The sequence below is a fragment of the Rhipicephalus microplus genome, chromosome 4 (assembly GCF_043290135.1).
Source record: "Rhipicephalus microplus isolate Deutch F79 chromosome 4, USDA_Rmic, whole genome shotgun sequence".
NCBI lineage: Eukaryota > Metazoa > Arthropoda > Arachnida > Ixodida > Ixodidae > Rhipicephalus > Rhipicephalus microplus.
In genome coordinates, this window is record NC_134703.1 from 132,548,948 (window position 1) to 132,570,949 (window position 22,002).

Consider the following 22,002-nt stretch of genomic DNA (forward strand, 5'->3'; position numbering starts at 1 on the left):
TATACAACTTTACACAAACATACCGAGTGTTCAAAGGAATGCTTCACACTATTTTGAAACATAGTTTCAGAGAAAAACAAAAGTAACATATCTGTAAATGTTAACGTTCAAATTACATGTTAAAATCATGCTAATTATTAATTAGGACCACTATGCAGCTTCTGTTAGCCAGGACCACTGTGCAACTTCTCAACTATTATATAGCACATACTGTGAATGAACTGATAATGAACTGGTGAGCTGGCAAAGTGCATTCATTTTGAACAACTTGCTGGGTAACACCTGTATTCAGATAGAAACATAAAACCATAATCCGTCTTCAAATATAACGTGAACGACAATGCACTTCTACAGCAAGTTGGATTGTGCACACCTCAAAATCTATGTCACCTACAATTTCAATGATATACCTTGTTAACTCAGACAACAACTTGTAGTCTGTGAGTTTTAAGAAAAAAAATTATTTCAGAAATTAGTTCATTTCTGTTTTTAATCATTTTTTGTTTATTAACTAATAATCGACAGGCTTTCAAAATTTATGAAGGTGAAGTGCACCTGGCAGCTTGGTTTTGAGGAAATCCTCGTAAACACCGAGTTAAAGAATGTTTTTGAAAGTGTAAAGAGGATGTGATAACGGGAATAGCAATTTTAACTAAAATGTTCTACTTTTTCTATTTATTTACTTTTCTTTACTGATTCTTAGACGACCATCTTTTACATTATGGTAAAATATCTGAACAGAGTACAGAGTAGGAGTTGGTAAAAAAGCTCTAGGCTATCGCGCTGCCACCAATAACTATAAAAACTGGATTTTATTAGGAGCAAGGCTTGCCACCTTCCCTTAGCACAGTGTCACACCATTTTAGCATTGTGAAGAGGAGAGATCAGAACTCAAGATAGCCACAAAGCTGCACATCTTTAATAAAAAATGAAACCCTCTCTTTAAAGAGTCTCATTCTCTAAGCTTTCAGCTGTTTCTTCAGATTTCCCTTTTTTGTGCCGCTACTATGTCATTTCTCTGCCATTTCATGACAAATAAAAACAAACCATTCCATTTTTGTTTCTTTTTCCACTGAGATCTTGAAACATTGGCGAGTGTCATAAAGCTGTCCCATTTGTCTGCACACCACACAGAAATTTATATAATTGGTCTTCTTTAAAAGCTATCATGAAATCAATATCTACAGAACATTTGAAAATATTTTTCCGTATGCTTATTTGAATATTAAAGAATCAGATACCTTTACAGCCCAAAATTGGCCCTTGCAAATATTCTTACACAAAAATCTTGAGCTTGCATCTAACTCTGGGATGACAAGAAGAGTGTCAAGTGTTGCTACTCAACAACTCCAACAGACAGTTATAAACCAATTACAGTTATAACACCAGGATGCCAAACGTCCCCACTCTATCCCCATGAATAACAAAGATGGCTATTGCTGCCACATGACCCCCCTAAAAACATACGATAGATAACAATGACAGATTTCCAGACCTTGAGGCTTTCAGAGGACTGCTTGGTTTGCAACTTGATTTTGTACTGGGCTTTGTAATTCTTGACCTTGAGGATATGCTCATGCATATGCTTCAGCGACCAATTGCGTCTGCGCCGTCGCACGTACTCCTCCAAAATCGCTTCGTATGCAAAGTGCCACCTGAGACAGCAGAGAGCAAGGCAATGTAAAATGCAAGATGCACACTACATTCAAAAACATCCTGTTCATTAGATAGGTTTCTCATAAGAGTATGAAATCCAAAATTAACTTGGTTACATCGACAACTTGCGCTAAATTGAAAATACCCACTCGAAAGAAGATGGTAGTGCAAATGTAAAAATATATACGTTGTGGCAGCGCTCGATGGCTGCGAGCGTGCTGACCATAGAAGAAGATATCGAGGACACAGGGTGCTCGCACCTCATGCTCAGCGGCCGCTAGCCATCAGTCGCGGCCGAGATCTCGATGGGTAAACAGCTGTCCCTTGGTTTTGGTCTCGTCCCTGAGGTGTTTCCGGGCCTGCTGCCACCCAGAACCTCACAAGCGCCCAACAGCGAGGACCTAACCCTGCAGAGACTGCCCATCTACTATCGCACCTATGAACCACGGCCCACTACCGGGCCCTATCGCCAGGCTGCCAGAGCTACGGAAGGCGCTGCTGAACCTTGACCTATTTGACATCATAGGCCCCTTGCAGCTAAAGTAGCTCGCCCTGACCACGTGCAGTTAACCATGGCCAAAAGTGATGGTATGGTGTCCTCCTCCCTTATTTACCCGGAAGGGAATGGGCAGTGTGAGAGCACTTGGAAGTAGCGAGCATGCTGACCATTGTGACATGCCACAATAGTGAGAAATCTGGGAAGGCGAGATGGTGTAGCATGTTCTCCAGCATAAGCAGCACGCTGGAGAAAAAAAAACGCAACAAAGTGGAGAGGCACCAACAGCGGCAACGCGAACACTGACAGTGAAACCTAGACCATGTCAGAGCGGAAAACGCGTCGGAAGATCCTGAGTCTAAAGAAAAACATCCCCGTCTGCAGCTGCTAAAGCCAGAGAAATGAGCTGAAGAGAGAGAACAAAAAAAAACAAAACACGAGAACGTGCTTTGCTGGTAAATGACCTCCAAACGAATGCTGTGGCCCTGTGCCTTGTGTCGTAAGGTCTCCAGAACATTAGGTTCCGTGACACATATTATAGAGTTGAAAGCTGTTCATTAAACAGCAGATTCATTTAAATCTGCTTTTTTTAACTATGATTTGAACGCAAGCAACCTGTTCTCTTGTTGACTACTGGACTAAGTCATGTACATCGACGAACTTCTTTTGTCAAACTTTTCTATTCTCGCATGTTCTGTTACAAGCATAATCTTGTCCTGCCTGAAATGCATATGTCATGATCAATATTTATACAATCATAATGATTTTACAAGAACTAACTGGTCTTTGTCTGGGCACAAAATGTACGTATTTCATTTTCACAATATGGTTGCAACATTGGACAAAGGCATTCAGCATACAGTAGATGCATTTAGGAGGGAACACCAGCTATTAAACTTTCTAGGTGGAAACATGTAAAAACCAAAAGCATGTTTCTTTACTCATATTCATTTTATTTCAGATGCACTGAGCCACAGCTCCTGAACTAATTGCCATGAAATTAATTGCAATAAAGATGGCTATACAGATACAGGAATGTGGAAACCTAAGAAGTATAGGATGTTGATCCATTAGAAACAACCGCCGAAGTACGTGATGGAGCTGCTCCAAATGGGAACAGTGAGAGCTTCCGCATGTTATAACCATGTGCAGAAAAAGTGCTATGCTACCACTAATGTGTAAATTACTACATCATTAATTACTGATTATAGCTTTTTCATATGACAACATAATACTGCCTACCATATTTTGGCGTGGTTGTGCACCGGGACGTCAGGCCTATATTTCCTGTAGTGGGCGGCAATCGTCATACGGTTGACCGAATCCGCGAGAGCCAGCATATCTTGAAACTGCAATAACCAAGATACGAAGACCGCATTATTCGAGTCTTGACAGCATTATGCCATCAAAACAAGTGCAACCACAGAGCAAGTGATAAAGTACCATGAGTTCACGTAAACCCTAGTGACACCGTAAATGCATGAATATCAATTAGAAAAAGTTACCAGGCCCACAGAAAGATAACCCTGTGGCCTGAAGAATACCATCTAGCGATATTGTACACAGGCAACATAGCCGTCTCTCATCTTACACTTAGCCTAACACAGCACAAAGGGATTAACTCTTATCTCCCTTACGACGCAACCATAGGCTTACTAATACTTATGATTGATAGGTTTTACAAGGACTAAAAGTTGACAAATTTGAGGACAAGCAAGTAGCTATAAAAGTTTCTCCAAGGGTTTACAATAACAAACAAGAACGCACTGATGTAAGAGCAAAGCAAGGTATAGAGAAGGCACTGAACCTGGCGCTTGCTGATGCCGATGCTGATCTCGGCAACGATAATGTCCAAGACCATCCCAGTGCTGCTGTAGTTGTTGATCTCCGGCTTTGTGTCCATGGTCAACTTGGCAAGCGAGGAAATCGGGCCAAGCACTGGAAGAAACGTGGGGATTATTTCACGCTTCATAAAACCCCAAGATTGCCCAAAAGCATCATGCCATGCAACTATTGGTGTCAGCAAGTTGTAACACAGTTAATGACCAATCATTTTGGAAAAGTTTCTCACATCCTCACGGCACTGCCCCATATTATATAAAGTTGATGTACAAGGACGTCTAAAATTACAGAAGGCTCAAACTGCTCACCCTCAATTGATTCCAACTTTCTAAGGTGCCTGCGAGTCCGAGCTGGCATAAATCGATGGGACCACTGCCACAATACTCATGATCAACTCCTAAATTCACTTACACACTGTAGAATTTGCAACAATGCAGGGGTGTTGCACAGCCAAGCATACACAATGTACTCTGATGAAGCATGCATGCTTCAATCATGCGTTCCTTTATAATGACAGTTTTGATATTTAACAACTGATTCGTGCATCACTGTCATCACAACTATGCAAAGTGCCAGTTGTAGTTTTAATTCAAGCAACTTTCTGTACATTGTCTAAATACGTGATGCAACTTTTTGCACATTGTCTAAATACATTAAATAGTTATTATTTAAACAATAATGACAAGCATTAAAAAGCTTGGCCACACATCAACTTCCTCATGAATGTGTGAGAACAGAAAATCAAAGCCAGAATGTACAAAAAGCATTTTAAAAGCAGCTAACTAGTAGTTAAATCCAGAAACTGCTGCAACAAGTGACTCCACATGTAAGCCATACCATCACAAGGTCAAGGATTTAAATATTAATTTGTTGTGTTTTCTTACCAAATATGTAGCGTTCATTCAATGAAGGCAAGGCTGAATGCATCTAATAATATACAAATAAACTGTGATGGTATTTATACCAAGTTAACAAAGAAAATGCTAAGCAAGCTGTACTTACTGTATGAAACATCTGTAGGCCTGACAGCTTCATTACCGATCTTCTCCTGAAGAAGTGCCTGGAAAGTAACAGATGCGTCATCTGATATAATGAGAATATGCTATGCATCGTAGAATATTTTACAGCGCAACGGGTTAGATGCGGACAGCTCAGTCCGCATATAGGCCGTTGTGTTGTCAAATATTCTCTGGCGAACGTCCACCAACTTCCCCAACTCGCGATTCTGCTTCAGAAGTATGCAATGCAATACGCTACCTTTATCTTTGATGATTCATATTCCATGAAAAGCTTGCAGTCTGTATTCCAATACAAGCCGAAGCTGCTGATATCCACCAGCTGAAAAAAGAAGGAAGTAGCATGCAAAACTAGTAATAAACAGGCACCACCAATAACGAGAAGTCAAACAACTGATGCTCCTATAATATGTGCCTAGTAATATGTGCCAAGTAAATGAGGTGCCGAGTACAATACTTGGATAAGAGAAAGCAATGCCTTTTAGACTCGTGCTAGGGCTCTGCTCTTTCTTTTCTTCAAGATCTTGAAGATGTGTGGCTATTACATGAAACCTCACCATTTGGCCAAATATTTCAGACTACATGTACAAAATGCACTGCAATGTACCATAATGTCTTCAGCAATTGCACCACAGCAGAAACGAATGACATTTCTAATAATTTCATCATTCATTTGAGACCAATTTGATTAGTCTTTGCTATCGTCTCTAATGCTGCTTACTCATTTCACCAAGATATTCAAGGATGGAACCATTCATACCACCCATGGCTCGAGGCCATTGTTACTAATAGATTGGGTGTAACACAAGTTCTAACTTTAAATATGCTTTGTAACAAACATTGAACCCTTAGGGTGCCCTATTTTTGCTCACCGCATAAGTGAAAGCCTGAGGCAGAAGGAGCTTGATGCCGCTAGTTTAGGCATTCACTTACTGGAAGAAATAATGTGCAGTTGGTAGATTGCGCTAGTTTGTTGCGAGCGTTCCTTTCACGTCCTTGCTTTTTTTGCAGTGTTATTTCTTCCAGTAAGTGAAGGCCTAAAGTTGGCAGCGTCGCTGCTATGACGTAGTAAACAAGCTTTTAATGACTTGTCTTTATGCTAACATATTATGCAAAACGTGTGGTTAAAAGGGGCATTCTCTTGCCTTTCTCCTTGACCACAAGCAGTGCTGCCCCAACACTTCCAGGGCTGACCTCCGACATCGTCACTAGAAAAAAATGCCCAGATGGCCAGCAGTGCAGTATCATAATAGATGGCTCCTCGCACCCATTATGCAGAGATGAGAGTTTACTGCCCACCTGTGACGAGCTAACTTTTCGTCCGTTATCGTCTCGCTTGGCTTTATTATTTGTGCATTTTGTGGGGTCTCGACGAGGCGAGCGCCTCACCATGCTCTTGGAGTAAACGGACAAAGCAGACGCAGTCGGTACAAACCAACAACATACATTTTTTTAACTAATTTACGACGATATCGTCCACCGAATAATACATCAATTAACAGGCTGCCATACAAACAACATAACGCAGTAACACACTAAACACACAATAACATATCCAAGGCGGCGTCGCCAATACTTGACTTACCGCGTGGGCCCCCCCCCCACCCCCCCGGCGCGCAGGCCCGCAGTGCCTCGCACCGAGGACCCACGCTACAGACAACCGTTCACGGCAGCCGCCACGCGCAGAAGAGCCTCGCTCAACTCTCGCCCGCCACCAAGGCCTGCCTTCCGCCAGGGGTCACCGCCGGCGCTACCACTCTACCAACAGTGGTACTCAACGCGAACACAATGCCACCTATCGCCCGGGGGTCGTCACCCGAAATGCGGCCTTGGGGCGAGACACGTGCGCCACACGGCGCAAACAACTCTACAGGGGGTGTCAGCACCTCCACAATTTTTACAAAATAACAATGAGATTGTGGGATGCCAGATCCCAACATAAAGCGTAACGATCGTTTATTAATGTGGTAGCAGCAGCAGGGCAAGCATGCCGATGCAGCGCTCGAACGGTCAGAGATACAATCGGATAAGCGAGCCTGGCAGCTTTGGTCTTGTAGCCACCTGTGGAGACGTCAGCCTCCGGTGAAATAGCGGTGGCGCTGTCCCTTATCAGACGCACGTTGCAGCAAGCAAGCGGCGGATTCATGCTGGCTGTGCCGGTTTGTGTGCAGTCTATCACCACAAACTTTTTTTATGATTTCTATGGCCTTGCTGTCTCTCACTTGCCATAATGCAGACACATGTAATCACAACCATAAAGTCTACAAACAATGAGAACCAAGGAAAACATATTAGTTAAATTAGTAGAGTTTATTTGAAGTAAAAACATGTAGGCTTAAAAGCAACTTGCTTCTGGCAGAAGACCTGTCAATACTACAAGTCACAAGCTTTCCTTCATTTTATTTTTATTTTTCTGCCACACTGCTCCTTTGTTCCGCATTGACCTAAGGGCATTGACAAAATGACCTAAGGGCTTTGTTTCAAGCAGCTTGTATGTATGCTGGAAACCAGTTTGTGGTTGACTTGAACTTAAGGGCATTTTTTTAATTATGCAACATACAGCATAATTCAGTGCACCAGACAACAAAGCCATGTTCTACTAATCTTCATTTACGCTGTAGCTACATCTATGAACATCATCCTAATGCCCTATACATATATCTGTTTTTTACTACAATCTATACCCAATGTATTGCCACCATTCACTATGTTTCCCTTTCTTTGGCATTCATCTTTCTACTCTGATAAAAAATTGATAACCAGAGCAATCTCCATAAAAACTGCCACTTACACAAGTCCGCTTTAATACATACTACCATTTTCTGGTTACACGGCACCATGCATATATTATCTGACAACACCTATTCACAACTATAACGAACTTTTATTCAAGTAACAAAATACAGGGTTATTGCCCTTACATAATAATTTTTGCAAGGTGAATGAGCCCTATCAGATACTACAGAACAGCTTTCATCGCCAGCAAATTCATGTTCCGTAGAATGCAACTGAAGCGACAAGCTGGAAAATGTTATTTTACCAGCCGTGCCTGTTGTCCCCAAAACCGCGAGCACAATGCATACAGCACAGAAGGAGGAGGCTCCTGCAAGTTCATTCTCTCAGCATGCATTGTTTGTGAAACAATGGTCACTGCTTCTAGGGTCACACTTGCTTCCAATGCAATGAGTGGTAAACGGAATAAGCTGATTGAGCTGCAAAGAATAAAATAAGCAGTCATAGAAACATTCAGCTAGATATTATTCCACAAACAGATTCTGTGTTCGATAAGTGTGTGGCTACTAAAAATTGCTAATGCTGTAGCCGGGCATCCCTGTAAACAAAATTTAATTTCTACCTGTAGGAATCCAAAGGGTAGAAGGATACCAAGAAAAAAAAAAGGATCACCAACTACAGAGCCCTGCACAAATTATTTGCCCTGTTCCAAGACTACAGTATGAAATGTTGACCAGACAGCTGCTCAAACAAAGTCGATTGGGAGACTAGCAGGCAGCAATGCACAACCTGACTAATTCATTTAGATGTAGTTCACGAGGATAGCTTGGGGGGCTAGCTGTCATTGCATCCTGTAAAATTTTTCCACGCACACACAAATGGCCACAAATGAAGAAAATGCAAGATACTGCGCTGAACTGCAACTGATACTTTATTCGGCTAGAGAGTGTTGGTGTTCGGCTTGCGAGTGTTCTCATTGGTTGGTTTAGCGAATGCATGTTTGCTGCTTCAAAATAAGTAATCTACTGTAGTTTAGTGCTGTGTCTGGTGTTTTCACTTTTCAGTGTGCACTGTGAAGATTTATTTTATATGATATACAACTAAAGTGATATGAAATATGGGGGGAATAAAGGATAATTAACTTTTGAAAACTTGATGTTTAATTTGCCTTCATAACAGGGGTGGTGCCGGAGTGGCCGGCAGAGGAAGCCCACTGTAAGGTCTGGTGTCGCAGGCAAGGGGGGTGAGTGTTTCTTTCCTCAGAGGTGCGCGCTTTCCAAAAAGCCAATTCTCATAGGAACGCTCGTTCTAGTACAAGAAACGTGGGTGACCAATATCCTGCTTCTCGTAACCATTAGAGGGGGGCGAGGCCGTGGTCTGTTTTTCGTCGCTTTTAACGACCAGCCGCATGGCCTCCAACCAGCAGGGTGCCAGGGCACAGCGCTTGAACGTCCAGTGTGTTGGCACCCATTCATTTGGAATGGAGCCCGCGAAGCGGCTGTCAAGCAAGACAGCAGACCACCTCGCAGTAACGGCATGGGCCCGCTAATCAATCGGCCGCACTAGGATAACACGACCGTGGGAACCAAACGGCACAACCATCGTGTGTGTTAGCAAGCTTCGCAGAATGTCTTTTGTAGGCCGTTCCTTTCGTCTCTCTCTCAGACTGGGGGCTCAAATGTTCAAGTAAGAGAGGAGAACGCCAGTAGAGAAATTAAATCTGTCTAATGAACAGACTGAATTGTTTTCATTTACCATCAGCAGAACGGGGAGGGGCAACCTAGGTGTTAAAACCTGGCTTCTCACAAGGGGTTCTGATTTGCCTCTGGAAATAAAATGCACTAGAAGTTTTGACATCTCCTGCAAACGACACTTTGTTGCTAACCAGACATTTTCTTAAGGTTTTAGGCATTCTTATAATTGTTCTCATATGTGTTTGCTGCATTATGTGATTGTTGCTTTTTTCTCCTTTTTTTTGTATAGCACTAGATCGCTCAAGTGGGATGCTTTCACAATTGTTTATTTTTGCTACAAGACTGCTATTATTTTATTCTTTATTTTTTGGTTACAATCTTTCTGTATTGGACCCTTCACCAGCCACTTAGGCTATGGGTCCAAATATTTCTTTACGCATTTTCTATACTATATTGCACCAGGTGGTCCAAATTTCCGGAGCCCTTCACTACGGCGTCTCTCATAATCATATGGTGGTTTTGCGACGTTAAACCCCACATATCAATCAATTATACTATATTGCAATAAGATTTCCTTTTGGTATGATTTCATTTGATCGCTGCAAACGGAGATCTGCACTATCAGCTCTGCCAATAGAAAAAACGACAGTCCCAAGGGTGAAGAGTCTTGTACATTTGTATATAATTCTTGTATATAAAGCTCGAAGAACTGGTCTGCATCCTTGTCAAGCAGCGACAGCCACGACGAGGCAAGACAACCACAACCAGCCTTAAACTCACTTGTGCAACAACAGCAGCTACGCAGCTGAGAAAACTGTACAGAAAACAGGGGGAGTCTGAAGAAGATTGAATTTTACTCCCCTCACCCACTAGTTTTTGCCTGCCTCTCTAAGAGGAAAGAAGAGGAAACAGAGGAAACATAAAAGAAAACAGTCAAAACACAACACATACGTTTCCTACTTTCCTGTATCTGCACCCCTTTTCCCCACCTTTCCAAAAGAACTTTCGTATCACAAGGGTCCCCCCCAGCAAAAAAAATCCCAAAAATGAAAAATCCCAACTTGTAGCTCACTAAATGTTGTTTTTCTTTTCTCTTATTTTCTGCTGAAACATGTATAGCCAAAGACAGAAACTGAACTTGCATTCAGCAAAACAGCAAAGACATGGAATTGCACCGACAAGTACAGGGCAAAAGAGAAGACACCCCACTTAAAACTCTTTATTGATAGCTTCACTCACACATCCTTGACTCGTGTACACTGACAAGCTGCTTTCACATGACTGCATTTTCTGCAAGTTCTTCATGCTGGCGAGCACTCTCAATAAAGACTGGATGTTATGGAGCACGGTGGTACATGAAAATGATGAATTATCAGGGTTTTGACTGGCTGCAAGAATTAATGTTCTAGACATATTTGCAATTCTGGTTGGCAAAAGGGACAGACTCAACAGAAACACGCCATCTGCCACACGCCTTTGCCATGTCCTTATATATCCAGGCCATATGAGTGCATGGCTATTACAGCATGCACTCTTACGTCACCTTTTTTTCTTTGTCTCGCATACTAAAAAGCTACCTTACGTGAAAAACTTCTGTTCTTTCTTCATGGTTGCCGACAAAGCTTAACAGATTCCACACTACTATCAAGTTTCATAACATGCTCTCATGTTTACCAGCGTGTTTTAAACGTATGAGACATTTAATTAAAAAACTAAACAGCAGAACAAAAAGCTTCCACAAATACTCCTACAGTTAGTTACAACCTAAGAATAAATATGAATATGTGCTCCACCCCCAGTACTGCAGAGCGCCTGTCATTCACCTGTGCAACAGAGCATTGATTGGCAGTTTCCATTCGAACCGTCAGCACTTTTTCGCTGATCCTGCAAATACCACACATATTACAACTATAAGTTCGTCGTTTTTTTTTGTTAAAATGTTATTTCGAACGAAAACTATCAAAATGGGCACGTGCCTGTATGACCAAGTCACATGCCTGAATTTCGAAAAAGGTCCCAACGTCGGGTAAATAAGCGATTGCAATTAGTGATACATTTATGAAAATTATGCCTGGCTGGGATAGTGACCCCTGTGGTGGAGCTTATATTAGGTATATTTTTAGGCTGTAACTGACTACAGTAACACCTTCCCCAAAAATAGATGAGACTCCCACACCTTGTGCACAATCCTGGCAGCCACGTCGAGGACACAGGGTTCCCACTCTTCATTGGTTGTGTCGAAGGACAGGTTGTAGAGGGTGATGCCAAAGGAGAACGGGTGGTCAGGAATGGTGAAGCTGTCCTCGTAGCGGATGTGGATGTTGCGAATGCGAATCTGCAGGTTCTTGATGATCTGTGCTGCCAACTTCTCGACAAACGTGTCCTGCTTCTCCTCTTTCAGTTTGTCTACAAAACCATGAAAGCCTGTAATCGGGTCTTGCCACTACAAAAACTAAAAGACACGTACTATACACTCAAACCTCAATATTACAAACACGGATATAAGGAAATGTCGGTTATAACAAAGTAAACTAAGAATAGTCTTGCAATGGATAACAGTGTTAGGAATAAACCTTGTAATAAATTTTCGGATAAACAAACTTATTTTCCTGCAAAATGCAACTTTGTTGCAATGAGGCTTGAGCATACTTATAGTACAGTGTGCAAGAGTGCAAGAACGACTCTTGCTTTTCCAAGAATTTCTATCAACGAAGTAAGGTAAGAGGCCATCATGTCATCGCTTTGACATAAATACGGAACTATTAAATCCTACTACCTGCCTACAAAACCAATTGTTCGGGAGCAGTTGGTGGAAGCATTGTTGATGTGAAGACACACGCAGTTTTAAGAATGGCTGCATGAAGTGACGTGGTTGCAGTGACAATGGCCACTTTTTCAATGACAGAACAGTGACATTTCCGAACGTTTGTTTGGTTCAAATGAATCATCACATCCAAAAAGTACTAACGAGTCATGCGGAGCACCTGAACTTTGTACTAACAATTGCAAAGATTGAGAGCCTTTCGAAAATCCCCTTGCACAGTTAAAGCTCAACGAAAACGCTTTGCTGCACTCGCCTCTGCAATTTGCGCTCCCCAGCTTTGCCAGCAGTAATGTGCTTTTTTCAACATTTAAGGTTGCTTGCTTTTGGTTTCAAAAAATGCTGCTTTTTATGAGGAGCATTCCTATATCCTTGCCCACTTGCTATTAACAAGCACAAAAAAAAACAAAAAAGTGCCATTAGATGAGAGCATAAAATAACAAATGAACTGCTGATTTTACAAAAATGAGAACTTAATGCATCAAGTCCCATAAAGAACAATTTATGAAACTGGAAAGAAAAGGTTGGTGAACAAAGTCAACGTAGCTTCCCCGTTATTTATACTCAGAGAAAAAGGAGCAAAATGCTGCCTCGTTCTCTCCCATGAGTGCATTTGTTTAGTGTATATGCGTAAACCTATGTGCTTTCCTGTTTTGGTTAGGTCAATAGAGTAGAACAAAACATGTTGTAATCAAATAACAACAAATATCCTGGACACACTGCTTTTGATATTATAGAAAGTCACAAGGGCACTCAAAAGCTTTTTAAGCCAAAATGGCTCCTTCTGAAAAAAACTCTCACTCACAAACAGATGGCTGGAAGTGTTATCCGCTCCAAATGCGGTCTTTGCTGGGAGTGGAGGGCATCAGTGTCTATTATGGCCGAAAAGGCATAATCACAAAGGCAGTAAGCCAGAATAAAAATTTCAATTTTTCTATCGCATCTGCACATCGTAAAAAGGAATGCAGTGTCTCATAAAAGGCTTAATAAGCAGAGTAATGCCAATTTTCTTGTGTACTCCCTAAAGCAGGTCACCATGACGCTTACCAATGTGCGCCATGGAGCAGATGGCCTGCGCATGCAGTATAGTGAAAACATTTTTTATTGTCGTGGTAAGAGACGCATTTATTTATTTAAATAAACATGAAATTCTTACAAAAACATCTATTACAGTTAAGTTTTTATCTTATTTTTGTAGATACATAAGTTTCTTTTTACTGCTTCTGTTTTGAAAGAGAGCCACGCTTTTGGTAGCATGCCCAAAAAGAAACTCCAACATCTGTAACACATCTTTATTGAAAGCCATTTATTTTAGTTAAAGACTTTATTTTAAAACGTCCCTATGTAAACCGAGTTTCTTGAACGCTTTTGTGGAAGAGGTATAACACACGTTCTGAACACATGCCGAGTGTGATTGATTGATATGTGGGGTTTAACGCCCCAAAACCACTATATGATTATGAGAAACGCCGTAGTAGATGGTTCCAGAAATTTTGACCACCTGAGGCTCTTTAACAAGCACCCAAATATGAGCACACAGGCCTACAACACTTCCGCCTCCATCGGAAATGCAGCCGCCGCAGCCAGGATTTGAACCCGCAACCTGCGGGTCAGCAGCCTTAGCCACTAGACCACCACGGCGGGGCCATGCCGAGGGTGGGTGAATGGATAGACCACTAATTTTTGACATATCCAAGGCTTGTTAGCCTATTTCGCAAATGAGCTGGAATTTTTTATTTTGAAATGAGCTGGAATGCTACTACCAAGCTGCATTTCACGGGCAGATAATTTTCCTGCGAGCTTAAATTAACCATTATTTTACACCAGCCATTTTCATTTTATGTGGAGCACTTTCTTTTTAAAGAAACTTCTGCATTTTCACCCTGCCATTTTCGCGGATAAGCAATCTAAGGAGACAGACAATAGCCAGTAAGAAATACCTAAAATCTCATTAGTTACCAAGAGCTTTTCTGAGCAGCTTCCTGGTTCATAAAATCACAGCGAATGCTCTATTTTTAACATTAATATAGCAGTAATGAAGTCATGAATGTTAAGCAGGATTCCTTTGATGAGCTCCACTTACAATGTGGGATCTGAAAATGTCACGTGAAAAACCCAGCAATTCCTATCGACATCTTTTGAAAGACATACCTCTCACAATAATGGACAATGCAAACTCAAAAGGTGGGCATCTATTCATCATCATCATCATCATCATCATCATCATCAGCCTGACTACGTCCACTGCAGGACAAAGGCCTCTCCCATGTTCCGCCAGTTAACCTGGTCCTGTGCTTGCTGCTGCCAATTTATACCCACGAACTTCTTAATCTCATCTGCCCACCTAACCTTCTGTCTCCCCCTAACCCACTTGCCTTCTGTGGAAATCCAGTTAGTTACCCTTAATGACCAGCGGTTATTCTGTCTACGTGCTACATGCCTGGCCCATGTCCATTTATTCTTTTTGATTTCAACTATGATATCCTTAACCCACGTTTGTTCCCTAATCCACTCTGCTCTCTTCTTGTCTCTTAAGGTAACACCTACCATTTTTTCTTTCCATTGCTCGCTGCGTCGTCCTAAATTTAAGCTGAACCCTCTTAGTAAGTCTCCAGGTCTCTATTAGCAGGCTTTTATAGATGAATGTCTCCTAAGTAGTGCTACTCTTGAAGCTGACATGAAGCAGAGAGCTTCATGACCATTTGGCTTTGATTTTGCGACATCAGCATGTACGCTTATTAAAGCAAGCTGTTGAGAATTCAACACATTTCAGGTGATTACACACATGGGTGCATTTATAAACATCACAAAAATAGCCATAAAATTTAACTTGCTGCAATCTTTGCCCAGCCACACGGGCTGTCCTCAGTAATGTACTTGTTTTATTTTACCTTTTCCTACATAAACATAGAAATACAGGTGCATTGGTTCATAAATTACAGATGTGCCCATAAGCGGAAAGCCTGCCTGATTTAAAGTGAGCAATTGAATCCACACGGGAGCATGCAATGTAGTGGATGCTCAAACAGAATGCAGTCAGCCGCTATATGAACTGCCCTAGCTACCCATATATTGAATGTAAATTATGTTTAGCACTCTGCTTTCTACCATTACCCCAAGAAAAAAAAATGGCTATAACTAATGTAAGTACAGAATGATCAAATCACACAATTCAAATAAGAACACCAGATTTTAAATATAGTATATGGATGCTCGCATTAAAGTAATCAATAACTAAATAGTGCACAATAATGATATGGACTAAAAAAAGAAAGACTTTAAATTACCACCTTTTCTGCCATTTCTATTTTTTGTCAATATTTATAGTACGAACAACTAATCAATGCCCCTGCAATCCACTCAACTTGTCATTTAACCTATGCCCAAACCCAAATGCACAGTCCAGACTGATCTTTCACACACACACACACAAAAGGTGACAATGTGCCAAGCCATCACAAAAATTAGGCTGGGTGAATCAGCGTCCTCCGTGGGGGCGTGCGAGAACCTGAACGGCCGCTGTGTGGGATGTCAGTCTAGATAATCTAATCATACAGACATTGCGAAATCGTTATCTCCGGCACTCTAAGTGAGAGGTAGGAACACATTGTGGAAAGGGCCCAAAAGATGAGTGTTTGCAATGATGACAGATATGCTTGTAACGAATATTTGGACATCATAGCTAGTAGAATAAAAGTGCTTTCTAATAATCATTTTACATTACCTTGAAAACAATTGTTCGGTACTTGTACTACTACATACATCAAGAAAATATTGTTAGAGATAGAAGCTATAATATTGACCTGTTTTTCAATTAAGGTATTCTGTATGTGCTATGAGGTCTCTGCGCAGCTTTTTTTCAACATAGAAGTCAAGCCTCATATACTATATCATTTCTATAACCATTTGCAATTGCTATTAAATGCTATAGCAATAGTGTAACATATTATATATAAATAACAAGGGGCACCAAGAAGACTAGAAATCAAACTAGTTTACTGTGAGGGTTTAGTTACCTAATGGTTTCTGTTTCCAGAGGCTGGTACAAGCTCTATTACTCTGGTAACCGACAACCAATGAAACAAGACATTGGACAGCGATAAGAAAGTAACGCCAGGCCTGGGCTGGACGTGCTGCACAGTCACAGCGAAAGCTGGAAGAGCGGCCTTTCAGAGCCTTTCCATAACACTCATTGGGTAAATGCTGCAAGCACACTTGCTTGACAGCCATTACAGCATTACAGCATTATTAATAGTAGTAGGCCAACATTCGATATGCTATCCGTCGCCATTCTTCTAAGAAGCGTGGCATCCACTGAACACTTGCAAGAGATTTTGTGCCAATTATTCATGCAGTGGCTGACAGTGATGCAGAATTATGCCTGAAGTGGGTAAGTGCCACAGTTAATAGGTGATCAAGAACAAGCTTTTGTAATGGTTTGGAGCATTGGACGACCAACTCGTTACACTAATCGCACTGTGTGATGCCTGGTTGTTCTCTCGCTGTTCTTAAACGCTTCATTAGTCATATTGACGCGATTCCTTTCCCAGCATCAAGCCTGCCTATAGCAAGTTTGCGAACAAGTCCCAAGCACCGGCGAGGCTCAGTGGTGGAATACTGGGCTGGCACACAGGGGACCCGGGTTCGAATCCCGCTGTGTCCCTGGTATTTTTATTTACTCTTTTTTTTTCCTTTTGTGCAATAGTGGTTACGAACACCGGTGGCGGCAGACAACTACAGTGCCACATGCGACACTTATTAAGATCTCATAACAGTTTTCGCTGTAAAAAGCGATAGAACAGAAATGTCTGCACACCTGCCTTCTAAGTTGAGCAGTGCATATTCATACCGGCTGAATCCTCACCAAAGCAAGAGTGTTCTGCAATACATTGCAGTCTTAGACAACAATGATTGTGCGCGTAAAGGTGAAATGTTTCTGCTTGAAGATATCTTAAAGAGACAGAAAAAAAAATGTTGACATCTGATTTGACTTGGCGCTTCATATTTGCTCAGCAATTCTTCCAGGTCAAGAAAGAGAAAGAACTACAATTGTAGACAACATCTGTACTCCTCAATTTTATTTAGCCACGTGTTTAAGACTACTGAATGTTCCCTGTGACTCGCAACCACAGGATTATAGGCCCAGCCAAGGAATCCTGCACTGAATTAGAAAATTTCAGAGATAGTACTGTGCAAGGCCAAAATGCGAGATAGCAAGAAAGAAATCGCACCACGTGTCCGCATATAGAAACTTCAAAAAAAATTGGGAACAGAACATGGCAGTGAACACCAAAACACATCAACTACTTCCAACCCCATTCCTAGCAAATGGTTTGCCAATGCGCAGCAGAGCGGCACTCCACCTGCATTATCAACTGGTTTGACTGGCTGTGAACAGTGGATGACAAGGTTGCAAGAATCGCTACGTTTTATGGGCTCAGAACCATGGACGAATGAACAAAATTAGCAAATTTTCATGCACAAAAGTTTGTGAGAAGCCATGAATTAAAGTTTTTCAATTGCACTGTCAGTGTTATATTCTTCAGAGCACGCAAGCTTTGTTCACAACGACAATGTTGCATCTGTCAAGATGCCACACTATCGACATGACCTGTTACCTTTAGCGTCCCTTTAAGATGTTGAAGTATGTAATGGGTAAGTAAAGTAGACGATACAAAGAAACAAGCGTGGTTACCTTTCTCTGCCTCTTGCTGCTTGACAAGCTCAATCCGAGCAAGTTCCCGTTGCTTCGCTTCCCGCTGAAGCTTTTGCTCCTTGGCCGCGTCGTACTTCACTCCTAAAGAAAAATGATAATGCCAGAAGACAACCATGAAAGGTAACATTTTGCAACTTTTCTTTATGCTGCCAGGATCATTGAAAATAATACATACTCCAAGAAAGTAGCTTTACCCCTCTTCACAAAGGATTGACTGAGCGTAAAAGCAGGTCAAATGAAAAAGGACACTATTAGAATGTTCTACCAATGTGCAAAAGATGAGCTGTCAACATTTACATTAATAAATGTTTCGATTTTTTTTACTCTCATGCGCAGTGGATTAATATTGAAATCAAAAGACTTACCTGACTTTGGAACTACCACCATGTAGATGCCTTCCACTGCCGCAGAATAAGTAGAGCTGTACAATGACTGCCATGGTATCTTCAACGTGAGCTTTTCTAAAAAAAGGAGTGAGAAGCTAATAAGTTCAGCATATGCTACCTTCACTGCAACATCACTTTTATTAAAGAAGTACGGCTACATCATTTTTTTTTTTTTTGCTAGCATACATCATGCATACATCATGCATTAACTTGCTTATGTTGTATTCATTATAAAACGGAGTTCTACGGACACTTTATACTGCCTGATCTTTAATTCCTGAAAATGCATGCTTGCACGTGTAGAAGCTTACGCTGGTTGGTTTATGATGGCGAATATTCACAGCACACAAACATTAGAAGAGAGCGGTGTACAGACAGTGCCCTTTTCTGCTTTTTCATTCTTTTTCAATGTTTCTGTGCTGCGAATATTCGCTATCGTGCACCTCTGTGACGTTGCAAAGTAGTCCCAATTACTGAAGCATTACAAATGAGCCTACACCTGCGTAACGCATACGCTAATTAGAGTGTCTGAAACACTGACACCGTAAGACATGTTTAGAAAAGTGCGGCATACCTATGTGACCATACGCAACACGGAAAGGTAGATCAAGATCATCAATGGCACTCTGCTTGATGTCCAGATCTTTCAAATTGATGTCTCCTGCATGAAGACAGACACAAGAATTACTTCTGCTACTCTGAATGTGTTCTCCACTATGGCAAAAGAACGATGAAAAAAAGGTGGTACTCAGTCGAAACTCTGTGCCATTCAAGCAAAACAGTTCCCTTAGCAGTGGTTGTGTTTAAAAATGCCTCTACAAGTAAGGGTAATTGCAGAAGAATGGAAAGTCGGGCTAGTTGGAATGCTCAAACGATTGACACACCGCTACAGACAAAGACGAAAGTATGTGGGACAAAACGGTAGATGTATTAAGGCTTGTTTAAAAGAGCATAATCACTCCTTGATAGAGCCAAAAACATCCCATTTAGCATCGGGTTATAATACTTGTGGCTGCTTTTCATTGTTGATACGGAAAAGCTTTCTTGGCAAAGCAGCAAATTAACCCATGAAGTATCGAGGCTTTTCACATTAAGAGAATGGGAGACGCATACGCGAGTTTTTTGACAGAGAAGTTTGTTTATCTCCTTGGCTCATGTAATATAAAGTGACATGTTTGTATTTTCTTAAGGGTGTGCATGTTTTCTTGCTAAATAATTCGGTTTACTGTCTTACTTATGAGCATGCTTGTATGCACAACAATGTTTCCCACTTTTTGTTTTTTGTAATAAATCTTTGAGTTGTGAGACAGCGCTCGTCCTGTGCACTCTGTGTCCCTTCATCTTCGTCAGTCATGCAAGTAAGGGGAATCTTAAAAGTGCCGCAAACAGAGGCAAGGCAACGATGTATAGGAGGATACACCAGATAGAAGAGTTAGGCTCAAAAGAGGAAGGAAAAAAGTAGAATAACAGGGGCCTGAGCTAGTCGGTACACATTCACGTTAAAAGAGTGGGCACGCAAACACCGACACAAGAAAGAAGTCAAGGCAACGCAACACGCCGACTAAAAACTTCAAACACGCACAGCCGTGAAAAGGTATGCACAAAAGCTTATCTGTGTATGCCCAGGCAAGAAGCGATACCTGTCGATCCAGCATACATGGGAGTCTACGTGATATGCAATGAATATGCAGTTTACGTACAGACACGGGTAGGACCTGAACCACAATTTTTGAATTACATATCCGATGCACAACTAATGGAGCTAGGATGGAGGGCACTCCATCGTTCAGATCGCTGGGCGTTTCTCTACATGTAGTCCTCGAAAGTATTAGCGCAATGCAAAGGTTGTAGGTCTATATCCTGCTATGACAAAGAGAGCGCTTTCATACACTGAAATTCACTCCAACGTGCTACACCTTAAAGTTTTCCTTGGTCAAATCATCCATTAGATTCATGTGGCTGTTTCAAACAAAGATACATATAGGAGTGCACATTCAAACAGTCATAGTCCTTTACACTTTGTGGTGCTATGAAAGTCCCAATATGTACTATTTCATCATGAAACACACTTTACAACACTTTTTCAAGCCATGTGATATAGATATATCAACAGAATGAAGTGATACAGGCCTGATGCACTGAAAAAGCATGGTGTCAATGGAGCATACACATCTTTATCAGCACCTCAAGCTTAATGAATTAAAGTTTGGGTCAAAAGCAGGCTTGGCAGCTCTAACACCTACTGCTCCACACGTGCTAATAATAATCCTTTCTGCATTACTTTAGCCATGAAAATTACATTTTTGTTTTTTTGAACATCTGCACCACTATTATGTATCACTTAACTATGTTACTCAATAACAACCTTTTATTACAGGCACCCTATAGGAAGCATGACCGCAAGTGCATGCAACATAGGATGTAGTGAGAAGAGTATGCCTAGCCTGCAGACCAGGCGTTAACACAGCTGCTGTGAAAATGCGCTAGGAGGAGCTAGTAAAATATGATGAAAAAAAAAAAAGACGCACTGCAGGTGGACGGTAGAGGCACAATGAATACATGCTGCAAGGGCGTGTGTGAGTTACAAATATAAAAGCAGTGATAACCAGGAAGGAAGAGGGGGGGCGTGTGAGGAAGGTGTAGTTGGGTGCACGATATAGATTGAGCGCAAATGAAGCAAAGGTGTGGCGTATATATATGTGTGATGTCTGATATAGAGATTACGACTCGAAAGCTAAACAATGCTCATAACATACGCGTGCCAAGCACCATTACGAATACAGCCAGCATTGACAGACGCATACAGGTACAGAACGTTAGCCGACCTACAAAAAAGAAAACCGCTGTCAACCTCAGCGACGTGAGCCGTAGCGTTGCTAATCAAAGTGGATGAAGATCACGCGTCATCGACATTGAGCTCAGATATTGTCTCTGTTGCCGACATACGGAGTTGGTAACGTGACGCTCCACGCGAAGCATACTGCAAGTGGTATTTCACGTTATGCGTGCAGATGTCAGTTCAACTCTACGCGCTCACGCAATGAATGAACAACGTTCTATCGGTATGAAAGTGATTTCAAATGCGATCATTCGCGTCACCGCTCAGGCCCGCGGATAAGCATCAACAAGACGCAAGCAGCTATTCGCAAAGAGTCGACTCGTACTCGAAGCAGCATCAAGTCTCACCTCCCCATATTCCTAGCTTGAGCTGGGACGTGTCCAAGTTCTCGATGTAGTCTCCGAGAACGTAGTTCACGAGCTCGACGGCCACCGACTCGAAAACCATCGTGTGACGCCGGTTGGGCGAGCGTGGCCGGAACGATCCTTAGCGAGGAGAAATCGTGGTCCCGACGACAAGGCTTGTTTCGTTCCACATGTCATGCAGGGAGCGTCGAACGCTAACAGCTCGCACCGAATTCGCGTTTCTTCTTCGACTCCTCGCGCAGGCAACACCCTCACGTGCTGCTCGCTCGCTCTCCTCAAAGTGGAGCGGATGTGCGCGCGCCGTCACGCCCCCTCTTGGGACGAGATGGGCAACAATGCAGAGACGAGAAAAAGGGCTGTGAACAGCGGTGAAATACGTGAAGCGTCGTCCAAAGAGCATTCGTCGCAGCGGTCGAGTCGCCTCACGCTCGCCTTCAT

General features: G+C 41.9%; 1 protein-coding gene across 2 annotated transcripts in view; it reads right to left on the minus strand.

Moving 5' to 3' along the window:
* Window positions 1-21,927, minus strand: part of Vps13 (vacuolar protein sorting 13C) — a 209,788-nt gene extending 187,861 nt beyond the window's left edge. For both annotated transcript variants that reach the window (XM_037423426.2, XM_037423425.2), the window contains exons 1-10: window positions 21,547-21,927; window positions 18,935-19,021; window positions 18,340-18,435; window positions 17,954-18,055; window positions 11,614-11,843; window positions 5,252-5,332; window positions 4,997-5,054; window positions 3,960-4,090; window positions 3,395-3,501; window positions 1,496-1,655 (exon numbers count right to left, since the gene is read on the minus strand). In XM_037423426.2, coding sequence (XP_037279323.2) covers window positions 1,496-1,655; window positions 3,395-3,501; window positions 3,960-4,090; window positions 4,997-5,054; window positions 5,252-5,332; window positions 11,614-11,843; window positions 17,954-18,055; window positions 18,340-18,435; window positions 18,935-19,021; window positions 21,547-21,646 — 1,152 coding nt within the window. In that variant the 5' untranslated portion in view covers window positions 21,647-21,927. The remainder of the gene's footprint in view (window positions 1-1,495; window positions 1,656-3,394; window positions 3,502-3,959; window positions 4,091-4,996; window positions 5,055-5,251; window positions 5,333-11,613; window positions 11,844-17,953; window positions 18,056-18,339; window positions 18,436-18,934; window positions 19,022-21,546) is intronic.
* Between the last annotated feature and the right edge of the window lie 75 nt (window positions 21,928-22,002).